The 23389-nt window shown below is 61.1% G+C and overlaps 1 protein-coding gene across 1 annotated transcript in view; it reads left to right on the top strand.

The window, feature by feature from the left end:
- Window positions 1-23389, top strand: part of LOC111553376 (adhesion G protein-coupled receptor B1) — a 61892-nt gene that overhangs the window by 19446 nt on the left and 19057 nt on the right. Inside the window, exons 3-17 of the mRNA XM_026454560.1 lie at window positions 22-682; window positions 10616-10777; window positions 12100-12210; window positions 12618-12782; window positions 12921-13089; window positions 13709-13824; window positions 14402-14566; window positions 14782-14883; window positions 16345-16451; window positions 16597-16791; window positions 17611-17679; window positions 18286-18394; window positions 22282-22425; window positions 22939-23014; window positions 23198-23343. Coding sequence (XP_026310345.1) covers window positions 22-682; window positions 10616-10777; window positions 12100-12210; window positions 12618-12782; window positions 12921-13089; window positions 13709-13824; window positions 14402-14566; window positions 14782-14883; window positions 16345-16451; window positions 16597-16791; window positions 17611-17679; window positions 18286-18394; window positions 22282-22425; window positions 22939-23014; window positions 23198-23343 — 2497 coding nt within the window. The remainder of the gene's footprint in view (window positions 1-21; window positions 683-10615; window positions 10778-12099; window positions 12211-12617; window positions 12783-12920; window positions 13090-13708; window positions 13825-14401; window positions 14567-14781; window positions 14884-16344; window positions 16452-16596; window positions 16792-17610; window positions 17680-18285; window positions 18395-22281; window positions 22426-22938; window positions 23015-23197; window positions 23344-23389) is intronic.

Genomic DNA, 23389 nt, shown 5'->3' on the forward strand with positions numbered 1-23389 from the left:
GACGCGGGGTCCGGGCCCGAGCCGTGCGCCACGCTGGTGCAGGGAAAGTTCTTCGGCTACTTCTCAGCGGCCGCTGTGTTCCCGGCCAACGCCTCGCGCTGTTCCTGGACGCTGCGCAACCCGGATCCGCGGCGCTACACTCTCTACATGAAGGTGGCCAAGGCGCCCGTGCCCTGCAGCGGCCCCGGCCGCGTCCGCACCTACCAGTTCGACTCCTTCCTCGAGTCCACGCGCACCTACCTGGGCGTGGAGAGCTTCGACGAGGTGCTGCGGCTCTGCGACCCCTCCGCACCCCTGGCCTTCCTGCAGGCCAGCAAGCAGTTCCTGCAGATGCGGCGCCAGCAGCCGCCCCAGGACGACGAACTCGGGCCCCGGGTTGGGCCGCCGGGCCCCAGCGACGACTTCTCCGTGGAGTACCTAGTGGTGGGGAACCGCAACCCCAGCCGTGCCGCCTGTCAGATGCTGTGCCGCTGGCTGGACGCGTGTCTGGCCGGTAGCCGCAGCTCGCACCCCTGCGGGATCATGCAGACCCCCTGTGCATGCCTGGGCGGCGAGGCGGGCGGTCCTGCCGCTGGCCCCCTGGCCCCCCGCGGGGATGTCTGCTTGAGAGATGCGGTGGCTGGTGGCCCTGAAAACTGCCTCACCAGCCTGACCCAGGACCGGGGCGGGCACGGCGCCACAGGTGAGGGACTGGCGGGGAAACCTTCGGACAGGGGCGGTGGGCAGATAGGGGGAGGTGAGCAGACAGGGGAGGCGGGTGGATGGAGGAAGTGGGCGGACAGAGGAGGTGGGCGGACAGGCGGAGGTGAGTGGGCAGGGGAGGTGGGTGAGGGTCTTCTTCCGCAGGGCTGCCCTGGTTGGCACCACTGTCTGGGGAGTATGCACCCTGGCACCCTCCCAGGCGCCTGCTCCATCCACCTGTGCACAGAGTAAGAGTGAAGGTCACTGCAAGTGTGCGGGGCCAGCCCAGGCACTCGGTGGGTGCTTGTTGAGCGTTGAAGGCCTAATTTCTTACAGGATGGGAAAGGGTCATTCTCCTGGCTGGGAGAGGGCCCACCCTTTCTCTCCGGCAGGACAACTTTAATGAGTCAGAGGCTGCAGGGGCCGGGGGCTGGGGGCTGCAGGAGCCTGTGGGGCTGGATGATGCTCCTGGGGACTCGGGCTGCGTGGAAAGGTGGGCAGGTGGGCTCTGTGGAGATGTGGTCAGGAGATGAGGTTTTGGGTTGAGTATGGTCTGGGTGGATGAATCACATCTGCCGTGCGCTCTAGGTGCTGGGGCTGGGGCTGCAGCCATGAAAACCCTCGAGATCCCTATTCTCAGGAAGCTGCGTAAGGGAGGAAGGAAAGCCCTAAGCAAGAAGACGCGAGCAGCCAGGCGTCGGGCAGCGATGAGAACCTTGCACGAGAACCAGGCAGGGCCAGCCCCTCACGGCAGGGTTCCATTGTACCTGGAGGTCAGGGAGGCTGTGAGGACCAGGAACCTTGTTCAAAGCTCTGGGAGAGGTGGGGGAACCTCATGCCAGGAAGAGAGAATGGCAAGTGCAGAGGCCTGGGTGGCTTTGTGCCCAGAGAGCACAGAGGGGCAGGGGCCAGTCCTGTGGGGCTGCCAGCCTCTGGGACACTGACTTTTCCTGCTAATGAGACAGGAACCTGCACAGGAGCAGGGTCCTCGGGGTAGAACCTTGTGGGGGCTCAGTGGGCCTCAGTGCAGGAGATGGGTCCTGTACACGCCTAAGGCATGGAGACCCCTTGCTGACGGGTGATTGCAAGAAAGGAAAGGAAGCCCAGGGTTTTGGTCGGAGCATCTGGGAGGATTGGGGGATTGGAGGGGTTTGAGTTTGCAATGCCAGGCAGGGGCCGACTGTGTACATCGGGTGTTTGGGGGTGAGGCCAGGCTGTGTACTTGAGGCTGGAGGGCCATCTTGGGGCAGTGGGACTCTTAGGGGTATCCAGGGGCCTTGACTTCTCTGGGGCCAGTGAGGCCTGTGGACTCCTCCTCAGAATTTTGTGTTTAAAGGCACAAAACAGGCTACACAGGACTACAAAGGCAGCCAGTTATGCTGGAGCATGGTTCTACTCATGATGCGGGGCCATGGATCCCAGATGAGAAGCCTCTGTGAGGCTGTGAGTGGGGCTAGAGAGGGGCCAGGGGAAGGAGGGACAGGAATGAGGCTCGGCCCACCCCTCCAGTGGCCCGAGGAGGAGGGAGGCAGTGCCCCTGGGCAGTGGGGGGCCAGGAAGCCAAGTGGTCATCCTGTGTCAAGACAGGTGGGCACATCAGCTGTGTCAGGTGCCGCCAGCGGCCGGGTGGGAGGGGCTGAGGACCAAGCCCCCCACCGGGCAGAGCGGAGGTCACTATGGCCTTGGCGAGGGCGGCTTCCACGGTGTGGTAGGGATAAGCGCCTGAGGGGGACTGGGGAGAGAACAAAGCAGAGTATGGAGTGCTCTTTCAGGGAGCAGAGATGGGGCGGTGGATGGTTTGGAAGGTGGGAGGCTGCAGGAAGACTGGGCCAGCGGTCACAGGCACACCTGGCCATGCATCTTGCCTGCCAGTCCTGGTCACTTAACCCCTCGGAGCCTTGGTTCCTGTCTTGGCAGAATACCAACTCCTTTGCAGGGTGTTTCCCTCCGATTGGTGGGTCTCAGGGACCCGGCCCAAGATTACACCCACTACTGGACAGCTGGTTGTTAGCAGCTTTAGGGGACAGCAGCTCTGCCATTCCTAATAGTGCTCGGAGCAGCGTGGAGCTTGTTGGAAAGAGCTGGCGGGACAGACGCATGTGATGCATGGAGAGGCTGGGGCACCACCGTGTGACGTGGGTGTCAGAGGGAGCACCGAGCTTCACTCCTCACTGGGCACCTACTGAGTGCAGGCACCCTGGGGTGTAAGGCGGTCGGGCCTCCCGTGGGAGATCCCACGTTATCTTGGGAACCCAAGGGCCTTAGCAGGGCTTTGGGCAGAAGAGCCAGATGGTGGGGCTGTGAGTGCAGAACAGACGCCAGGCCCAAGGGGAAGCCTGAGACAGGCTGGCAGCCGGTGCAGGCATTCAGGAGGGGACTGCCACTGACCTGGTCAGGACGTAGCAGCAGCAGCGGGAGGGAAGAGGAGGTCCTTGGGGGTGCAACTGATGATCGACTTACTGATGAAAGGATGTGGACATGGGCACGGAGCTCCTCCCAGGTGTCCCACCAGAAAGGAGGATGTCGGCCGAGTTGAGGAAGTGGGGCTGGGGGTGGCAGGGAGAAGAAGATCTGGAGGTCAGAGTGGGACTTGAGTGTGAGCTGCCCGTGAGGCAGCCAGCTGGCAGTGTCATGTGAACAGGCAGCTCTGACACCTGGAGCACCAGGACTGGGCGAGGGAGGGGCAATGGATGCTTGAAAATAGCTTCTGAGCCACATATGCAAAGCCCCAGGGCCTGGGTTCAAATCCCAGCCTGACCCGGCTTGCTGTGTGTCCCTGGGCCAATGCCATCAGCTCTCTCATCCCCTCAGGACCCTCATCTTTAAAACAGAAAGAGTAAAAAGATCTTGTTTCCTAGATTGCCCTGAGGAATGAGAACGGGGTGAAGGGTTTCTGAGCAGAAGCGATGTTGACAATGAAATATCAATATGCTCCCGTATTCTCAGGCAGGGAGACTCTAGAGGGCTCAGGGAGCAGAGACAGACTGGAGGCAGGGATGTTCGAGCAGCTCGGGGCGTGCACGGAGATTCTGAGAAAGGGAATGTTTGGAAGTGGTGCTCAGAAGGAGGTGGGAGGATGTGTGTTCACGCATGTATTCATGCAAGTATGTTGTGCGTGCATGTGTGTTCACACATGCATGTGTGCAAGCGTGGCATGTGCCCATGTTTGCATGGTATACGTGTGTGTGCATATGTGCTCATGCATATATGTAGCGTGTGTGCACCCATGTAAGTGTGGGTGCAAGTGTGTGTGTGCATGTGTGCATACATTACACACGTGCTTGTGTGCGCCATATGCAGGCATGGTGTGAATGTGTGTATCGAGGCTGGGCTCTGTGCAGCAATTTTGACAGAACACAGGTAAAGGCTGTGGGGCAGGGGCCATTAGCCTTATGGAAAGATGGCTGGAGGGTACCTTGACTTGGCTGCTGGCAACATGAAGCAGGGAGCTTGTCATCTTGTACAGGAGGGAGTGGAATGTGGTCACCCGGGCCCAGAGACTGTTCAGACCCTAGTGCCCATGCCCTGTGCCCACAAGGCCCTGATGCTTCCAGGACCACAGGAGCAAAAGTGATCTCAGTAGTAATAGTCATTTATTGAGTGTTTACTTTGTGCCGGAGGCACCCGCATTTGAACAGCCCTTGAGATAAGCTCCGGTGGAGACACCCTCTGCCTCAGGGCCTTCGCGTGGCTGTTCCCTCTGCCAGGAACAGTCTTTCCCAGAGACCCGCGGGGCTCCCGCCTTCCAGTCCTCAGGCAGATGTGACCTTTCAGTGCAGGCTACCCTGACCGTCCTGTTTAGAAAGGCAGCAGCTCTGGCCCCAGTCTCCGGCCCTTTATCCTGCCTCTGTCTCTGCATGCATGTGTCACCTCTCAACACACCGCCTTATTTCCCTTATTTGTTGTGTCCACTTCTGATTGTCCAGGCCAGGATGTAAGCAACACAAAGCAGGCATTGCCGGTTTCCTGACATGCCCCGGAGTGTAGAACAGTACCTGGGAGCAGCAGGCACTCAGTCAGTCCGTGTTGGAGAAAACCAGACACAGACATGTTAAGGCAGCGGCCAGGGCCACACAGCTTGTAAGTGGTAGGCTGATGGCAGAGCTACTTGATGCTGCCACCGGGTGGTAACATTAGGGCTTCTGCAGTGAGCTCTGCTCAGAGCTGCGCGTGTGTGTGAATGTGTGTGTGTGTGCATGTGTGTGAATGTGTGCGTGTGTGCACGTGTGTGACTGTGTGAGTGCGTGTGCGTGCATGTGTGCATGTGTGTGAATGGGAGTGCATGCACGTATGTGTGAATGTGAGTGTGTGTGCGTGCACATATGTATGAGTGTGAATGTGTGAGTGCATGTGTGAATGTGAGTGCGTATGTGTTCGTGTATGCGCGTGCGTGTGTGTGGGGGGGATGGGGTGTCATGAGGACCAGAGAGGCAGGTGACCTTTCAGCAGACACATAGCTGAGCGGAGGCAGGGTCGACCCCAGATCCTACCAGCTGAGACCTGTGCCCAGAGAGCTTTGTGCCCTGGCTGTGGGCCCGGGGGCACTGGGACGGGCTTGTCCATCCGTCGCTGTCCCTAGCAGGCAACACACAGCCAAGTGCAGGAGCAAGCAGGCAGCCCAGGCCAGCCCGTGGCCCATTTTCAGCCCTGCCCCCGACACGGCCTGTCCAAATGCCACATGGCCACGTCATGCGTCAGACTCTGCAAACACTCCTCAGGCCAAGCAACTGTTCCGCTCCACCTTGCACTGCCGCACGCCCCACCGCCCCCCGGGCTGCCAGGCCCCTCCTGCCGGCTCTCTCTGGCCCTCATCTCGCCACTGCCTCCCTTTGCATTTTTCCGCCTTGGGTGAGATGGGGCCGTTTCTCTCAAGGGTTGTTTTAAATATTCATGTTTTAATTAAAGAATTTTATTGCAGAAGCGACATGGAAGATAATGAAAGAGCAGCGTCCTGGGGCCCGGGAGAAAGTGTGTGTGTCCCTGTGTGTCCCTGTGTGTGTGTGTCCCTCTGTGGTGTGTGTCCCTGCGTCCCTGTGTGTGGTCTGTGTCCTCGTGTGTGTCCTCCGTGTACCCACAGGGAGTGGGTATGGGAGGCTGGCCTGGAACTGGGTGTGGAGTGTGAACCCACACTTCTGTTGGGCTCCTGGATCCCGCAGGGGAGGGGGAGGCTGTGCTGCTGGCCAAGGGGCTGTGACCGGCCACGGAGCTGGGGTGACCTCCCCGTCCCTGCCTTGCCTCCAGGGTGAGTGAGGCTCAGCCCAGGCCCACCTGTCCAGTGACACCTCGCTCACTCCTGAGGCTGCTGGAGACAGAGTCAGGCTCAGCCTCAACCCCGGGAGCCCGGGAAGTCCTGGGAAGAGGCATCGGGAGGCCTGTCTGGGGTGTGCAGGGGCAGAGGGAGCGGCAAAGGTTGGACTGGAATTTGGAGGGGAGTCAGGACTGGAGTGGAGTTTGGGACTCCAGGTAGTCTCACGGTGACAGGGAGCACTGCGGGACTTGGGAGGGTGCCAAGGCCTCCACTGTCAGGGGTTTCTGGCTTGGACAGGGGAGCCACTCTTTTTGCACAAGGGCCAATTTAGAAAAATCTAGAAAACAAGAAGGCTTCAGTCCCCATCACAGACAACACCCATTTCAGATGGGAATGGCAGGATGGGGCCCCCTGGGAATGATATGCATGGGCCCACCATGCCCTCAGCCCTTCACCTCCTCAGCTCAGAGCCAGAACGCACCCCACGCCCGCCCGGCTGCAAGAGAGGCTGAGTCAGGGCCCTGTGTTTGGGTTCCACTTCCCAGAAAGATGGGGAGAAAGGATGTGCAGCTGGCAGCAGACAGCCCGGGTCGGGGCCTGGGAGGTGCGCAGAGACTTGTCCAAGGTCTCCAGGATGGGCCCTGAGCTTTCAGGCTTGTAAACAGGGCACCATTCTCAGGCCAGGGAGCACCTACCTGATCAAGAAAAGGAAGCAACAAGACTCGGCTAGCTCAGGGAGCCTCAGTTTCCCTCCTGAGAGTTGGAGACGGGACACTACCTGCTTGCAGGGCCTAGGTGAGGGTTTCAGGAGATGGAGCCTTGACAGGTTTAGGGGAACCCCACTGCCCTACAAGGCTCATCGCTCTTCTTGGCTCACCTGGGAAGTGGCCTGCCGGATGGTGGGCTCAGCTTCTCAGCCCCATCCTGAGATCCACTGGTGTCCACCTCTGTGGCGGGAGGAAGGAGGGCCGGCCACTTGGGCCCCGCCTGTAGGAGCTGCTGGCAGCAGGTGGGCTAAGTCAGGCCACAGGGAGCCCCATCGGCCCTCTGGGGCCCTCCTTTCCACGTCCGTGCAGAGGGCCCTGATCCAGGTCTCAGAGGAGGAGTCTGGGTGCCCCAGGACAGACCCTAACTCAGAGCCTGGGCTGGGGGTGGGGTCATCCCTGGGACACACTGTGGTGCCCGGGACCTGGTGGCAGAGCAGGGCGGGAATGGCAGAACTGACCCTCCAGCCCCAGTGCTGCCCGACCAGCTGGACTCGGGAGACCTCTGCTGGCTACAGACAGAAGTGCACAGCTCCCCTCCAGAGGACAGCCCGGAAGCTGGGGAGGCCCAGCTGGAGGGAGGGATGCCCCCTGCGCCCCCCTGCACCCCCATCCCAGCCAACTCAGGGTGCGGGCTGTGGGGAGCTCACAGCCTCCAGTCTAGGGCGCCAGGGTGGGAAGGACACCAGGAGGGCTCTCACCAAGCACCCTCTCCCCTGGGTGGCCAGGCTGCCTAGGGCCGTTAATTGGCTCTATTCATCCCCTTAATGAGATGGAAATGAGGCTTCCAGACAGAGCTGGCATTGAGTGGGGGAAGAAAGGCGGCTTCTTTCCGGGCCTGGAGGGGCAGCCCACCCCCCAGCCTCCTTGCTGCTCCTCTGCTGCCCCTCACTGCCCACCCAGCTTAGACACACTGTGGCCACCCAGCAAAGGGTGGCTTGAACACCTCTGCGCCCTGCACTACAGACCCCAGGGGCTCCATCCTGGCTTTGATGCATTCACTAGACAAACACTTATTGAGTGTCAGCTATGTGAGGGGACACACATAAAAAACAAAACAAGAATAAAAATAGCAGCTACTGTTTCCTCAGTGTTCATTAGTAGGAGTGTGACCAAGATGAAGGATCAGTCTGTGACTGGGATCAGGGCTCAGTATGTGACAGGATCAGGAATTCTGTGTCCAGGATCAGAGGTCAGTCTGTGATGAGGATCAAGGCTCAATATGTGACCAGGGTCAGGAATCAGTGTGACTAGAATCCAGACTCAGTATGCGTCCAGGGTCAGCTTGTGACCTGGATCAGGGCTCAGCACGGGTCCAAAGTCAGGGCTCAGTATGTGACCAGGGTCAGGGCTTGGTTTGTGGGGGCAGGGTAATTCATCCTCTGGGCCAGCGTCCCCCCTGCACAGCCTCCCCTGACGTGCCCCCGCCCCTTCTCCCCCTACCACATCCTTACCACCTGGGTCACCAAGGTAACCAGCCCTGAAATGAGTGGGTGTTTTGGCAGCTGAGGCCTAACCTGGGTCTATCCTGAAAGGCTGCGCGCTGCAGCAGTTGCCATGGAAACCGAGTGGCATCCTCCGATGAGCCTGGCTTGGACACCCTCTCTCTCCCACCCACTGCCAGTTTCCACGTCACTCAGGCTTCCGCGTGGGGGTTGGGCTGGGATGGCGAGGGGAGTGCTGCAGTACGTGCCACCCTGACCCATTGCCAGGCCCGCCTCTCAGGACCCCGTCTGTGCCTTTGCCTCATAATCAGGGGGTGAGATGCCTTCAGCAGGGGAGACCACTGAGGCCTGGAGCGCCTGGGCCCTGGTCAGTCCTGGCAGGAGGCCTTAGTCTGGGGGATGGGGAGGCATTTGGAATCTGACCACCAGTTCAAGTCCAGGTTCCTCTCCTTGTCCTGAGTTAGGGCATGTGACAGGGCAGCCATGAAGGGCCTGTCACCTGTTCCTGTGCTGTGGGCACGTGCCACCCTGTCCTGCCCTTGTGCCCTGGAGGCTGTGCTGGGTCCCCTACCTCCCCTGGCATGGCATGGGCCAAGTACGCTGTGGAGGAGGCAGCCAGGTGCTCTCCTCTCTGGGACCTATGGGAGTGTGGCTCTGTGAGGGAAGGGAGAGGGTTCTGCAGCAGGCATGGGGGCCTGGAAGACTCCCCCCACCCGATGGTCCCCAGCAGGGAGAATGAGGCACCCACTCCTCACACAGCTGTGGCGGGTCAAGTCCCTCTCTTGCATCTCATCCCCATGCCCCTGGCACCCCCTGCTGGCCATTCCTGGCATAGGTGTGGGGATGTGGGGCAGGGTGGGGGGCGCTCTGGTTGGACACTGAGTTTGCTGAAAATCAAAGTGGGGCCCCAGGAGTCAACTCTGACCCAAATGACAATGCCCACACACCATCCTCTCCACATGCTTTTTTGCTGTTTGCCTTCCCACTGCTCAGTCCTGGGAGATCAGCCACTATCCTCATGTTGTAAATGATGGGAGTGAGGCCAGTGGGTGGTGGAGCCACTGGGGGAACCTGGCGGCTGGAGCTCCCCTGGGGTGTCCTGCAGTCCACACTCCCACTGAGGGAGGCAGGGCCCCTTCCCTGAGGCTCCGAGAGGCCCTGGGGCCCTTCTGGTGGGTCAGGGTGGCCTGTGCTTGGCCTGATTGCTGCCGCTGGGGCCTCCCCTGCTGTACCTGGGATCGAGAGGCCAGATCCCCAGTGCTCCCCAGCGGCAGCATGGGGCAGTGGCCTCAACTTCATGGTGGGTCCCCTCGTGGTGGCTGCCAGCTGTCTCCTCGCCACGTTGGCCAGGAGCAGGCACTTGCTTTCCTTTCCAAGTCGCTCCGACACTTCCCTTTCCAAGTCGCTCCGACACTTCCCTTTCCAAGTCGCTCCGACCCTGCTGCATTGGGTGTGCATTAGCCCAGAGTGCTGGGCAGGAGGCCCAAGCGGGATGCCTGGACGTGGCAGCCCCTTCCCGGCCCCCTGGTGCCGCTGCCCCTCTCTGGCCCACAGATGGCAGTGGCCCTCTCCTGCTTTGTGCTCCTCCATGGCTACCCAGTGCTCCAGGACCATGGGCACTCCAAGTGGCCCAAAGTGTTCTTGGCAGCACGAGGACCCCCGGGGAGCAGAGACTCCTGGGGCATGAGGTCTAGTTTGCTGGGGGAACACAGGTCCATAAAGGCCGTGGGGACTGTTGGGGCTGGGATGGAGGAAGACCCACCAGAGAAGCTGAACAGAGTGGCTGGGGTGAGGGCAGGGGCGTGGTGGGGAGGGGCCTGCAGGCATTTGTCCCAGGCTCCCTCATGTGGCCAGCTGGCCAGGTCCAGGGCAGGCTCAGTCAGGCTGTGCCCTGGGTTCGAGGCCCTGGTTGGATACCAGGTGTGAGGCCTTGGTCACCACTGGTATTCCCTGCGAGGGGTGAGGAAGCGGCTCCAGGTCACAGCTGGGGTGTGAAATGTGGAGCCCTGGTGATGAGGATGGTGACCCTCCGCTGAGCCCATGAGGAAACTGAGGCTGTGATGAGCAGGGCCTGGCCAGAAACTGGATGGAGCCTGGGGGCTTCCAGGTGTGCCAGGAAGGAGAGCTTTGGCGGCCAGGCCCCTCTACCCTCTGCTCACCATCAGGACGCTGAGTTGTGAGACAGCCCTCGAGTGGGCGAAGGTCGTCATCCCTTCATCATCCTGGCAGCAAACCTGTCCAGCGGCGGCTGGCACAAGGGGACCCTTCCGACTCAGGCGTTACCTGAGCTCTCCAGAGTGGACCCGGGAGCTGGGTAGACACCGGACCCCCAGGTCCTCCCAGACCAGGCCTTCCCTGGCACTGCGGCCCCTCCCGACCCGGGCCGGCCTCGGCGGGCTTAGCACCCCCATGACTTACCCCGTCCAGACCACGAGCCCCTGCCCTATCCTGATCCCCGCCCTCTGGTCTCCCCCCAGGCGGCTGGAAGCTGTGGTCCCTGTGGGGCGAATGCACGCGGGACTGCGGGGGAGGCCTCCAGACGCGGACGCGCACCTGCCTGCCCGCGCCGGGAGTGGAGGGCGGTGGCTGCGAGGGGGTGCTGGAGGAGGGTCGCCAGTGCAACCGCGAGGCCTGCGGCCGTGAGTGCGGGCGGGGCGGGGCGGAGCCAGAGCCCTGGAGAGGCGGGGCTTGTGAGGGAGGGGGCGGGGCCCTGGAGAGGAGGGGGCCTGTGGGGGCGGGGAGGGGTCCGTGGGGACTGGGCGGGGCCTCGAGCACAAGGGCTGGTGGGGGCAGGGAGGGGTAGGGCCCAGAGCAACAGGGCCGGTGGAGGGAGGGGCTTAGGGCGGGACCAGGTAGGGGCGGGGCCTGGGCCTGGCAGACGCTGGGCGGGGCCTGCAGTCGCTGGGCGGGGCCTGCAGGAAGAGTGAATAGGGTGAGTCTGGGCTCTGAGAAGCAGGACCTCAACTCGGGGCTGGCCCGTGGGAGTGGGGCCTAGCCGGGGGAGCAGAGGTGAGGGTCCCGAAGAGTGTGGTGCTTGGGGCTGGGTGGGACTAGATGGGGCTTTCTTGTTTTTGTTTTTTGCTGTTTTTTTTGAGAGGGAGTCTTGCTGTGTCACCCGGGCTGGAGTGCAGTGGTAGGCTCACTGCGAACTCCGCCTCCCGGGTTCCCGCCATTCTCCTGCCTCAGCCTCCCAAGTAGCTGGGACTACAGGCGCCCGCCACCTCGCCCGGCTAATTTTTTGTATTTTTAGTAGATGGTATCCATCTCCTGACCTCGTGATCCGCCCGTCTCGGACTCCCAAAGTGCTGGGATTACAGGCATGAGCCACCGCACCTGGCCTAGATGGGGCTTTCTTCCCGTTTATGGATTGGGGGTTTTGGAGGGTGTGCGGAAGGCTGGCTGTGGGAGCTCTGGCCAAGCCAGCCCTCCTGCCCCAGCCGAATGCTGCCTCCAGAATGTATTTCTCTAATGAGGCTCTCTAATGACCCCATGCATTTTTTAGCTGCTTCCATGAAGTTAAATCACGTTGTAATGAGACTGTCTTTGGGCTGTTTTTTGCTTGGTGAGCTTTCCTGGGGAGAGGAGCTCCTCTCAGGAGCCTGGGGAGGGCCCTGGGGCGTCAGCTGGCCTGCGGGACGGAGGCAGGGGCGCTGTTGGGGTGCCGGGCAGGGGAGAGCAGCCACCACTTAGTGCAGGCTGCCGTCCTGCAGGTGAACGCTGGCCTGTGGGCAATGAAGGCAGTGAGGGAGTGGGCGCAGGGTACGGGAGACGGGACCCACAGGAAGGGTCCCCTGTTGACCAGATGAGGGCTGGTGCCAGGCTGGGTGTTCTGGCCCCTGGCTTCCCAGCTGCCCAGGGGAGCCAGGTGGCCCAGTGCTGGCGGGCTCAGAGCACTGTGGCCACAGAGAGAGAGGACGGGGGCAAAGCACTGCTCCCGTGCTGACCTGAGCCCGTCCTGCAGCCGCTGGGCGCACCAGCTCCCGGAGCCAGTCCCTGCGGTCCACAGATGCCCGGCGGCGTGAGGAGCTGGGGGACGAGCTGCAGCAGTTTGGGTTCCCAGCCCCCCAGACCGGTGAGCTGGCGGGAGGGGGTGGGCAGGACTAGGGCTTTGGGAAAATACTGTAAGTTAACAATCGCCACTAGTTATGGGCAGTAACTTGAATAACTAGCCTAACCCGTCAGGTGCTGGGCTCTTGTCTCCTGACTGACTGGCATTAGGGGAACTGGTGTGAGGTGAGGAGACCTGTCCCTGGCCAGACCCTAGAGGCCCAGGGATGGCACAGGCCGGCTCTCAGGGCTTCCAGCCTTGTAGGGGAAATGACCAGTTCTTGAGATCAGCCTGGTTCGAAGGCCCGGGGGCTCGGCCCCAGCCCTGCTGCCTGCTCCCCAGCAGGGCGGCCCTCCTGCTGCGGGATCTGGCCCTGGTCTGACTGCAGCCCCATGGGCGGCAGGCCTGTGACACTGTAGTGGGGCCTGCAGGTGACCCAGCAGCCGAGGAGTGGTCCCCGTGGAGCGTGTGCTCCAGCACCTGCGGCGAGGGCTGGCAGACCCGCACGCGCTTCTGCGTGTCCTCCTCCTACAGCACGCAGTGCAGTGGACCCCTGCGCGAGCAGCGGCTGTGCAACAACTCCGCCGTGTGCCCAGGTGGGTGGGACCTTGGGCTTGGGCAGCGGGCGGCTGGGGCAGCGGGCAACTGGGGCAGTGGGGGGCTGGGGCAGCAGGAGGCCAGGGCTTCGGGGACCGTGGCAACAGAGGGCAGCAGCACCTTCCATCCCTCTGCAGTGCATGGTGCCTGGGACGAGTGGTCACCCTGGAGCCTCTGCTCCAGCACCTGTGGCCGTGGCTTTCGGGATCGCACGCGCACCTGCAGGCCCCCCCAGTTTGGAGGCAACCCCTGTGAGGGCCCTGAGAAGCAAACCAAGTTTTGCAACATTGCCCTGTGCCCTGGTAGGTGAGAGGGAGGGCGTGGGGGCAGGGAGGAAGGGAAGAAAGGAGAGGTCACAGTAGGCCACTGGCCAGGCCTGGGAACCCAGCTTTGCCCACTCCAGACCCACCTCAGGGTGCTAAGAGGTTAGAACCTCAGACTGGGTTCAGGAAGCAGGCTGAGGTGTGACCTTGGGGCATTTCCCACCCATGTCCCAGGCTGGGTGAGGGCTGCTGGCCCCCAGGGTGTTCACACCCATGTCCCAGGCTGGGTGTGGGCTGGTGGCCCCCAGGGTGTTTACACCCATGTCACAGGCTGGGTATGGGGTGGTGGCCCCCAGGGTTTACTCTCTCGTGTCCCAGCCTGGATGTTCTCACCCATGTCACAGGCTGGATGTGGGGTGTTGGCCTCCAGGGTGTTCTCACCAATGTCACAGGCTGGGTGTGGGTAGTGGCCCCCAGGGTGTTCTCACCTATGTTCTAGGCTGAGTGTGAAGCAGTAGCCCCCAGGGTACTCACACCCACATCCCAAGCCAGGCATTGGGGTGCCGGGTGTTCACGCCCACTTCGTGTCCCCTTCCTCCCCCGGGCCGGGCAGTGGATGGAAACTGGAATGAGTGGTCGAGCTGGAGCGCCTGCTCCGCCAGCTGCTCCCAGGGCCGACAGCAGCGCACGCGTGAATGCAACGGGCCTTCCTATGGGGGCGCCGAGTGCCAGGGCCACTGGGTTGAGACCCGAGACTGCTTCCTGCAGCAGTGCCCAGGTCAGGGGTGCACCGGGCTGGGGTTGGGGGCACCTAACATGCAGGAACTTCTAGGGAGGGGACAAGCCCCACGGCGGGTGGGGGTAACCATGGGCCCTGGCATGTGACTGAGGAGGGAGCGGGGTGCACGGTGGGGTCTGCAGTGGTCGTGGGGGAAACAGGGCGTGGAGTGGCTGCAGGGTGAGTGAAGTGCACTGTGGGGTGGGGGGAGCCATGAGGAGAGTGGGGCATGGGGCAGCCATGGGGAGAGGAGTGGGGTGCACAGTGGGACTTGGGGTGTCTGTGGGGGAAGTGGAGTGTGGGGTGACTGTGGGGTAGCGGGGTGTACAGTGAGGCGTGGAGGGTGGTCGGGTTGGCTGCATGTGGGAGTTTGCTTTATTTTGTATCAGGCTGATGACTGGTTTCTCCCCTCCTGGTCTGAATTTCCCTTCTCCTGACCTCCTGCCCCACATCCCTGGGTCCCTGTGTTTCACTGCCGCACGGCTCTGTGTGCATCCCTGTCTGTGTCCTCGTGTCACTGTGGCTCCTGGACCCTGCCCTCCTTGTCGCCTGGCCCTGTGTCTGGCTGTGCCTGCAGTGGATGGCAAGTGGCAGGCCTGGGCGTCATGGGGCAGTTGCAGCGTCACGTGTGGGGCTGGCAGCCAGCGACGGGAGCGTGTCTGCTCCGGGCCCTTCTTCGGGGGAGCAGTCTGCCAGGGCCCCCAGGATGAGTACCGGCAGTGCGGCACCCAGCGGTGTCCTGGTGAGGCCCCTCCCACCTGGGCTGGGCTGTGGGGAGGGCTGGTGGCAATCCGGCAGGCTCGGGCTCAGCTGTCACCCACGTGGTGTGTTGGGGGCTCCCGTCCTGTCCTCATAGTGATGCCCGCTCCAGGCGCCTTGCAAGGGTCTGGGCCTTCCAGAGCCAGCTGCCGGCTCTCAGTACCCCTTCCTGAACCCCTGTCCTGGGCTCCTTGGCAGAGCCCCATGAGATCTGTGATGAGGACAACTTTGGTGCTGTGATCTGGAAGGAGACCCCAGCGGGAGAGGTGGCTGCCGTCAGGTGTCCTCGCAACGCCACAGGTGAGCGCTGGAGAGCACGTGGTGTATGGAGGCTCCTGTCCTGCCCTCATGGTGATGCCCACGCTGAGGTGCTGTCAGCACTGGGACACGGCCCAGGCACGGAGCCCAGACAGCCTGCGTACGCTGGCGCGGGGTGGTGGAGCCGCGAGCCCAGGGCACCGTGTGAGAACTCTATGGCAGCTGCTGTTCCGAGCACTCGCTAGGGGCTGGCACCCATGCTCTGCCCTAATACAAGACATCCGTGGAGTCTCAGCAACCCAAGAAGCCGCCAGCATTTACAGCTGGGAAACTGAGGCACAGGGAAGTGAATGCACTTGCCCTGGGCGTGCAGGGACAGGGAGAGGAGGCCTCCGCTGAATGCCAGCCTCAAGGAGAAAGCAGGGCTCCGTGGGGAAGGGCTCACTGCACTAGGGGCGGGCCTCCTTCGCCCCTCCTTTTTGACGGAGTGCAAGTGCTTTATGTCCCTGACAGGCAGCAGGCAGGGAGGATGGGAGCCCAGGTTCAAACTCTGGTTCTGCCCTTATTTGCTGTGTGACATTCAGAAACTGACTTAACCTCCCTGAGCCTCAGTGTTCTCCTCTGTAGGATGAGAGCAGTCGGGGTTCCTCTGCTCGGAGCTGCTGTGGGGAGGTGTGGGGGACGGCGGCGGGGGCCCTGTATTGCCAGCTGCAGCTGCTGCTCCTCCCTCACTCTTCTGATTACAGAACAGGGCATGTTCTTGGTAGCAGATTGCAAATGCTGAGAAGCAAAATGAAGCACGTGAAGGCCGCGCGGTGGCGTGCCTCCCCTGGCCTTTGGTCCACGTGCATGGCTGAGTCTCCCAGTGCCCCTCATTTTTGGCCCCATCTAAACCAGGTTCTGCATCCAGTCCCGTGGCTCTTGTCAGGTGTTGAACTTGTCTTGTGGCAGTTTTCTGTGGCTGCCGCCACCCTCTAAACACTCAGCTGTCACTGTTTCTCTGATGATGTCCTGGGAGTGAGCTCTGTATCACAGGGTGTGCCATGTTTAAGGCTGTTTTCCCCTTAATGCCCAGTAGCACTCCAAGGTTGCCCCCGTGTTTCCGGGCCAGGCTGAGGCCCCTGTAGCCCTGTGGATGCAGCCAGGCAGGGGCCCAGGGTGCTGGCCCCCTCCAGGGCTCTGGGTTAGTTAGAAGGGGCTCCGAATGAGCTCATGGCTGAACTCTGAAGCCCCTGCTCGGCCGAGAGCTCCGCCTCCAGGCAGTGGGGTTCCCGAAGGCTTAGCTCTTGCTGGGTCCTGAGTCCCTGGGGCTGGTAGCAGCTTGAAATGTGTTGAAGGGAATGAGGTCCCTGTGTGGACTTAGCTCTCCGTGTGAGGCCATGGGCAAGTCCCTGTTTCTGGGGCCCACAGGGTCCCATCCGGAGGGTCTGCCACCAGGGGCCGAGGGTGGGATTCCTGGGCCAGGCAATGGGTGTCCGCCTGAGAAGGAGGAGGTCTCCCCAGGACTCATCCTGAGACGGTGTGAGCTGGACGAGGAAGGCATCGCCTACTGGGAGCCCCCCACCTACATCCGCTGTGTTTCCATTGACTACAGAAACATCCAGATGATGGTGAGGGCCAGTTCCCGGGGGTCCCCAACCACCCCGGCCACACAGGTTGGGACCCTGCAGAGGGTCCTAGGCGTGGGAGGTCCTGGGTGGCTGCCTGGACGTGTCCCACAGAGGTGAAGGCACCTGCCCTCTCCGTCTTCCGCAGACCCGGGAGCACCTGGCCAAGGCTCAGCGAGGGCTGCCGGGGGAGGGGGTCTCAGAGGTCATCCAGACACTGGTGGAGATCTCTCAGGACGGGACCAGCTACAGCGGGGACCTGCTGTCCACCATCGATGTCCTGAGGAACATGACAGAGATTTTCCGAAGGGCGTACTACAGCCCCACCCCTGGGGACGTACAGGTGGGCTCCCCGAGGGGGATTTTGGAAGAGAGTGTCAGGAAGGTGTCTGGGGAGCCTTCCTGGACCTTAGAGATGGATCCTCAACCCTGACCACAGCCCAGGCCCTAACCCATGTCATAGGTCGAACTCTGACCTTTGTCACTCATCTAATCTTGGTTACACATTGAGCCCTGACCCTGGTCACACACTGAGCCCTGATCATAGGCTGAGCCCTGACCCTGGTCACACGCTGAGCTCTGGTCATAAGCTGAGCCCTGATCCTGGTCACATGCTGAGCCCTGGTCACATGCTGAGCCCTGACCCTGGTCACACACTGAGCCCTGACCCTGGTCACACACCATGTCCTGACTCTGGTCATACTCTGAGTTCTGAACCTTGTCACAAAACTGAGCCCTGATCCTGGTCATACACTGAGTGCTGATCCTGGTCACACTGAGCCCTGATCCTGGTCACACTGAGCCCTGACCCTGGTCACACACTGATCCCTGACCCTAGTCACACTGAGCCCTGATCCTGGTCACACACTGAGCCTGGACACTGGTCACATGCTGAACCCTAACCCTGGTCACATGCTGAACCCTGACCCTGGTCACATGCTGAGTCCTGACCCTGGTCACACACTGAGCCTCAATCCTGGTTATACACTGAACCCTGGCCCTGGTCACAGTGAGCTCCAACCCTGGTCACATGCTGAGCCCTGATCCTGGTGACATATTGAACCCTGACCCTGGTCACACGCTGAGTCCTGACCCTGGTCACAGTGAACGGTGATTTTGTGCCCTGTTCTCTGTCACTGGCCCTTCTTCCTCTTCTTTCCAGAACTTTGTCCAGATCCTTAGCAACCTGCTGGCAGAGGAGAATCGGGACAAGTGGGAGGAGGCCCAACTGGTAGGGCCTGGGGCCCCCACAGTCAGCAGCCTCAGGAGGGGTGCAGGCACAGCTGGTACCTCTGGTCTCCAGCTGGCCTGGGGTGGGGTCCCAATGGGTGCTCTGGGTTGGGATCCCAGGATGGCCTCTTGTTGGTGTTGGTGGCACTGAGGAAGCTCAGCGTTCCCAGCCTGTTTCCTCATTTGTCTGAGGACAGTCATTTATTTCATGGGGCTCAGTGAGGAGGTTCGGGAGAACACTGAGCACATGAGAACGCCGAGGCGGCTGGGACATAGAGCCCTCCTCACGTGGGGCTCTGGCAGTGCTCACTCCCCCAAGCTGACCTCCAGCAGCCGCCACTCCTGGCCCTGGGTGGCACCCGGCATGGGGGCTGTGGGTATCCAGAGACTCTCCCCTAGCCTGGGCTTCCCATGGGTGGGGCACAGCAGCCCCTCTGGGCATCTGCGTTCTCATCCCCAAAGTGGAGTACTCAGAGGTCACCAGCCCCACTTCCTCGAAATGTTAGGAAATGGCCAATAAGAAAACGAGGGACAGGGAAGGGAAGGAGGCAGGGGCTGAGGTATGGTGGGGCCTCCTCTCTGGGCTGCTCACCCCCCTGCCCCCCAGGCGGGCCCCAATGCCAAGGAGCTGTTCCGGCTGGTGGAGGACTTTGTGGACGTCATCGGCTTCCGTATGAAGGACCTGAGGGATGCATACCAGGTGACAGACAACCTGGGTAAGCCTGCCCGCCTGTTGCCACCCCCATGCCTTCTCTGCAGCCCTGGGCCTCAGCATCCTCCTCATCCTCCTCTGTATAAAGAGGCAGTGACCAGACAGCCTCTGTGGGCGGTCCCAGCCCATTTCTCAGATGGGTCCTGTTTTCAGTCTCCTGAGGGTTGGTGATGTGACCTGGGAGGGGATCAGACACAGCCCAGGAGCTGTGGACCTGGGAGCTCCATTCCCCAGCCAGCACCTCGCATGTACCCACTGGGAGCCAGGGCTCATTCTGCCTGTCACCCCCGGTGTCCTCCCTGTGGAGCTTTAGAGGCAGGGTCTGTGCAGCCCACACCTCCCCGCTTGTCAGTCCCAGCAGTGCCTTGCCAGAGGGGCTGGGACTCCACCCAGCTCCGTGGTTTCCTCGTTTCTAAAATGCGATGATAACAGTGCCCACCTCGTGGGGAGGTAGAGACTGATGAGGCGAGTGAGTGCCTGAACCCCGGGGTAAAAGGTGACTGTCACTACAAACACTCACCGCAATTCTGTTTAATGGCTGTTACACAGTGCCCTCAAATACCTCTCAAAAGCCACATTTCCCAAACTTTCCCTGCCTTGGTCAGAGAGTCTCTCGAAGCAAAGGACCCAGGAGTGGATGCTGGCCCCAGCCATGATCCACAGAGCCCCAAGGAGGGACAGTGTCACCTCCCCTGTGGGGTGCTTAACCTCTAGTGATATGACCAGGATCAGCTGAACTTTGTCAGCACACACACCCTGGAGCGTTGCCCAGTGCCTACACTGGTGCCCAGGACATAACTGGTGGCCAGCTCCCAGGGTGCTCGGCACGGCCCATGGTCCCTGGAATGGCCAGCACACACTTCGAACCCTGAGCACCGTGGTTACCCCAAGTGCTTCATAACTGTGTCTCAGTCTTTCCTGTTGCTGTCACTGAAGGGGTAATCTATAAAGATGAGAGGTTCTGGAGGCCGGAAAGTCCAAGATCACAGCTCCAGCTGTGAGTGAGTGCCCTCCTGCTGCAGCACGGCATGGCAGAGGCAGCCCATGAGAGACAGAGCAAGAATGCCCTCTGAGGTCTCCCTTCCCATAATGCCACTAAAGCCATCATGGGGGCCACCCTCATGACCTCCCAAAGGCCCCACCCCCAAATACCATTAGCAGATGAAATTGGGGATTCAGGCTGGGCGCCGTGGCTCAAGCCTGTAATCCCAGCACTTTGGGAGGCCAAGAAGGGCGGGTCGTGAGGTCAGGAGATCAAGACCATCCTGGCTAACACAGTGAAACCCTGTCTGTACTAAAAAAATACAAAAATTTGTATGGTGGAATACTGAGCCCTGGAATACAGGGCTCAGCATGTGACCAGGGTCAGGGTACAGGCATGGTGGCGGGCACCTGTAGTCCCAGCTACTCGGGAGGCTGAGGCAGGAGAATGGCGTGAACCCGGGAGGTGGAGCTTGCAGTGAGCTGAGATCCGGCCACTGCACTCCAGCCTGGGTGACAAAGCGAGACTCCGTCTCAAAGGAAAAAAAAAAAAAGAAATTGGGGATTCAGTTTCCAACATGTAAGCGTTTACAGGACACATTCAAGCTGCAGCACACCACAGACGCCCTGTGCATCCCATACGCTCCACTCACCCGTGCTCAGCCTCACTCACTCCCAGGACCTTGCTTCTCTGCCCAGGCCCCCACCCCTACATCCCTCCCTCACTCAGCTGCCAAGAACTGGACGCCAGTGAGAGCGGCTTCCCATGGCGTCTCTTTATGCATACCAGGTGAAAGGAATAATCCCTCCCGACCATCAGAGCTGTAGGCCACAGTGACACAGAAGCTGCATGTACACAGACTACGAAGGCTTGAACTCTGATCCTTGCAGCCAGCCTTAAACCCAGAGACGTGCCATGACCGGGTTGATGACCCAGTGATTTCACCAGTAGAAATGTTCATTTCAATATTCATCTCGTCAGAAGGTGCTTGGCACTCCTGAGGTGTCCCATCCCCAGGCCTAAAACAGTCCGAGGACGTTTAAATTAAGCAGCCCTAACTTCCATGCGACCAGGCCTGTACTGCAGGCAGCACTCAGACATGTCTGGTGGAATCCATAGCTTCCTGCCTATGGTACTTGAACAAGTCCCACTAAAACATGTCCAAGATGGATCGACATTCTTATTATAACGTCTTTGGGAGGCTAACTAGCGTTAACCTTTTAAATTAAAGACTGAGGTTAGGCGCAGTGGCTCATGCCTGTAATCCCAGCTATTTCGGAGGCCAAGGCAAGAGGATCGCTTGAGCCCAGGAGTTTGAGACCAGCCTGGGCAGCACAGTGAAACCCTGTCTCTACAAATTTTTTTGAGAAATCAGCCAGGCATGGTGGTGCGCCTGTAGTCCCTGCTACTAGGGAGGCTGAGGTGGGAGGATGGCTTGAACCCAGGAGGTCGAGGCTGCACTGAGTTGTGATCACACCACTGCACTTCAGCCTGAGCAATAGGCTGTCTCATTAAGAAACAAAGTTCTGATTTTTCCATAGTGAAATGCTTCAACTAGAAACATCAACATGACTGATTGCTACTATTTCAGTAATTCTGCCACTTTTCATCCTGTTCCAATGAAAGATTTAAAAGCTTGCCCCTTACCCGGGCACACCTGCCGCAGCCCACCCTGGTGCCCACGCCAGCCCTCCACCGCCCTTCGATGACCCTGTGTCCAGCCTCCCACCCCTTCACCTGCTCCAGGGCGCTGCTCCAGCATCCATCTGCCCCCATCCCCCACTGCAGCTTCCCAGCAGCTCCTTGTGCAGGCCACTTGTCCTTTGCATGTTTCCTCTTGTCCTCAACCCCGGTTCTCTGCTGGTCCCTCCTGCCCCTCCTCTCACTGGGTGCCCACCCAGTCCGCATTCCCTCTGCCCTCCATTCGGGCTGCCAGTGACATCCATGGTGCAAAACCCTGTTCTTGGGCCTCTGTGCCCCCAACTGCATTTGGCGCTACTGATGCTCATGCCCTCTCCTCTCCCTGCCCCATCTTGGGCTGCATTCTTGAGGCTCCACTGGGGCCTGCTAGGGCTGAGGCCACGGCCCCAGGGCCAGGTTCCCCTAGAGCGGTGGGTCCCTGTCAGCACCTGCTTCCACCCCAGCGGCACTTCCCCAAACTCTCTTCCCGTTCAGTTGCCCCAAACCTGCTGCCTCGTCCCCACGTCCAGTTGCCCCCAAACCTGCTGCCTCGTCCCCATGCCCCTCCACCTTGAGCTCAGGGCCCTTCCGCACCCCCAACGCCTTCCTTTGCAGAATGGGAGGGAACACTGTATCCCTCTTTCACCATGGCCCATGCTGCCCTTTGCTGCCTGAGCCCTGAGGCAGGGAAGCCCTCATCCCCCTTCTACAGAGGGAGGGGAGGCGGCATCAGCTCACAGAGCTGGAGGGAAACTGGGCTCCCCTGTCCCAGGAGGGAGTGGGGGTCGCTGAGGGGGTGCCTGGTCCCTGCGGATCCCTCCATGGCCACAGGATAGACCCCAGAATCTGCCTTTGACCACCTTCTGGGCCATGGAGGGTGGGAGGGGCAGGCCCCCTGCCCCTCACCAAGGCTCCAACTCAGCAGGACCAGACCTGGCCCAGCCTCTGCCTGGTGCTCCTTGCTGTCCCTGCTCCTGTTCCTCACCGAGGTCTGGGGACAAGGCCCACCCAGGGATTGTGGAGCCTGCACAGGGCCCAGGGTGCAGGGAGTTGGGGTCTGTACCCTGGGGGTTGGGGCTGGGGCAGATGGCCCCCACACCCCTGCCTCTGGCTCCCCGCGGCATCACCCTGCACTGCCAGGCCTGCGCCTCAACTCCTGCAGCTGAGGCCCCACTGCGTCTGTGACTTTCCCTTCTCTCTATCTCTTGCCCCTTTGACCCTGCTCCTAGTCCTCAGCATCCATAAGCTCCCAGCCAGCGGAGCCACTGACATCAGCTTCCCCATGAAGGGCTGGCGGGCCACGGGTGACTGGGCCAAGGTGCCGGAGGACAGGGTCACTGTGTCTAAGAGTGTCTTCTCCACGGGGCTGGCAGGTGAGGGGCTCAGGGGGGACCTTCATGGGGAACGTGGGCCCCAGAGTCGGGCAGTCACCACCCCTCTGGAGTCTAGCTGCTGCCTCAGAGTTGGGCAGCTCTCAAGGGGCTCCCCGTTTCCAGGAAGCCCTTCTTGCCCTCTCCGGGGCCAGGGCTTGTGGATCAAGGCCCAGGAAGAGGGGTCAAGAAGGACCACCTCACTTCAGGGAGGGATAGGGAGTCACATGTCAAGGACCCTGTTACTGGGAAGAGAGCCACGTCCTGCTGGCCCACAGCTCTCAGGATGCCCCAGGGAATGGCCCAGTCTCCCTCTTCCCACTTGGCTGTTGCCCCAGCTCCCCGGCTGCAGCACTGTGTCCGTGGGTGGGTGGGCCTCACCATCCACCAGGGCCCTGGACGTGACCTTGAAGATGGGCGGCAGAGGCCAGCAACAGCGGGGTCCAGGTCAGGCTGCCAAGTCCTGCCCTGGCTGTGGGGACCGGGGGCTGGGGTTGACAGTGCGCTTTCTTCCAGAGGCCGAGGAAGCGTCTGTGTTTGTGGTGGGCACCGTGCTCTACCGGAACCTGGGCAGCTTCCTGGCCCTGCAGAGGTGGGCAGCGCAGGGCAGGTGGGGTGGGCAGGACCCCAGCCACAGGAGGTAAAGGGGGAGGCCAGGGGGCCTGGAGGTGTGGATGACGGGCTGGGGGTGGAGGGTGGCGAGGGGTGCAGGGGCCCTCGGGGGGAGCCTGGGCTGGGAGGGCTCCCCCAACACGTGTGCCTCTGTCTCTTGCAGGAACACCACCGTCCTGAATTCCAAGGTGATCTCCGTGACTGTTAAGCCCCCGCCTCGCTCCCTGCGCACACCCTTGGAGATTGAGTTTGCCCACATGTATAATGTGAGTGCCACCCGCGCGCACACTGACGCCTGCGGAAACGCACGTGCGTGAATTCTGTCCCACTCCTCCACATGTATAATGTGAGTGCC

Source organism: Piliocolobus tephrosceles, chromosome 7, assembly GCF_002776525.5.
Source record: "Piliocolobus tephrosceles isolate RC106 chromosome 7, ASM277652v3, whole genome shotgun sequence".
Lineage (NCBI taxonomy): Eukaryota > Metazoa > Chordata > Mammalia > Primates > Cercopithecidae > Piliocolobus > Piliocolobus tephrosceles.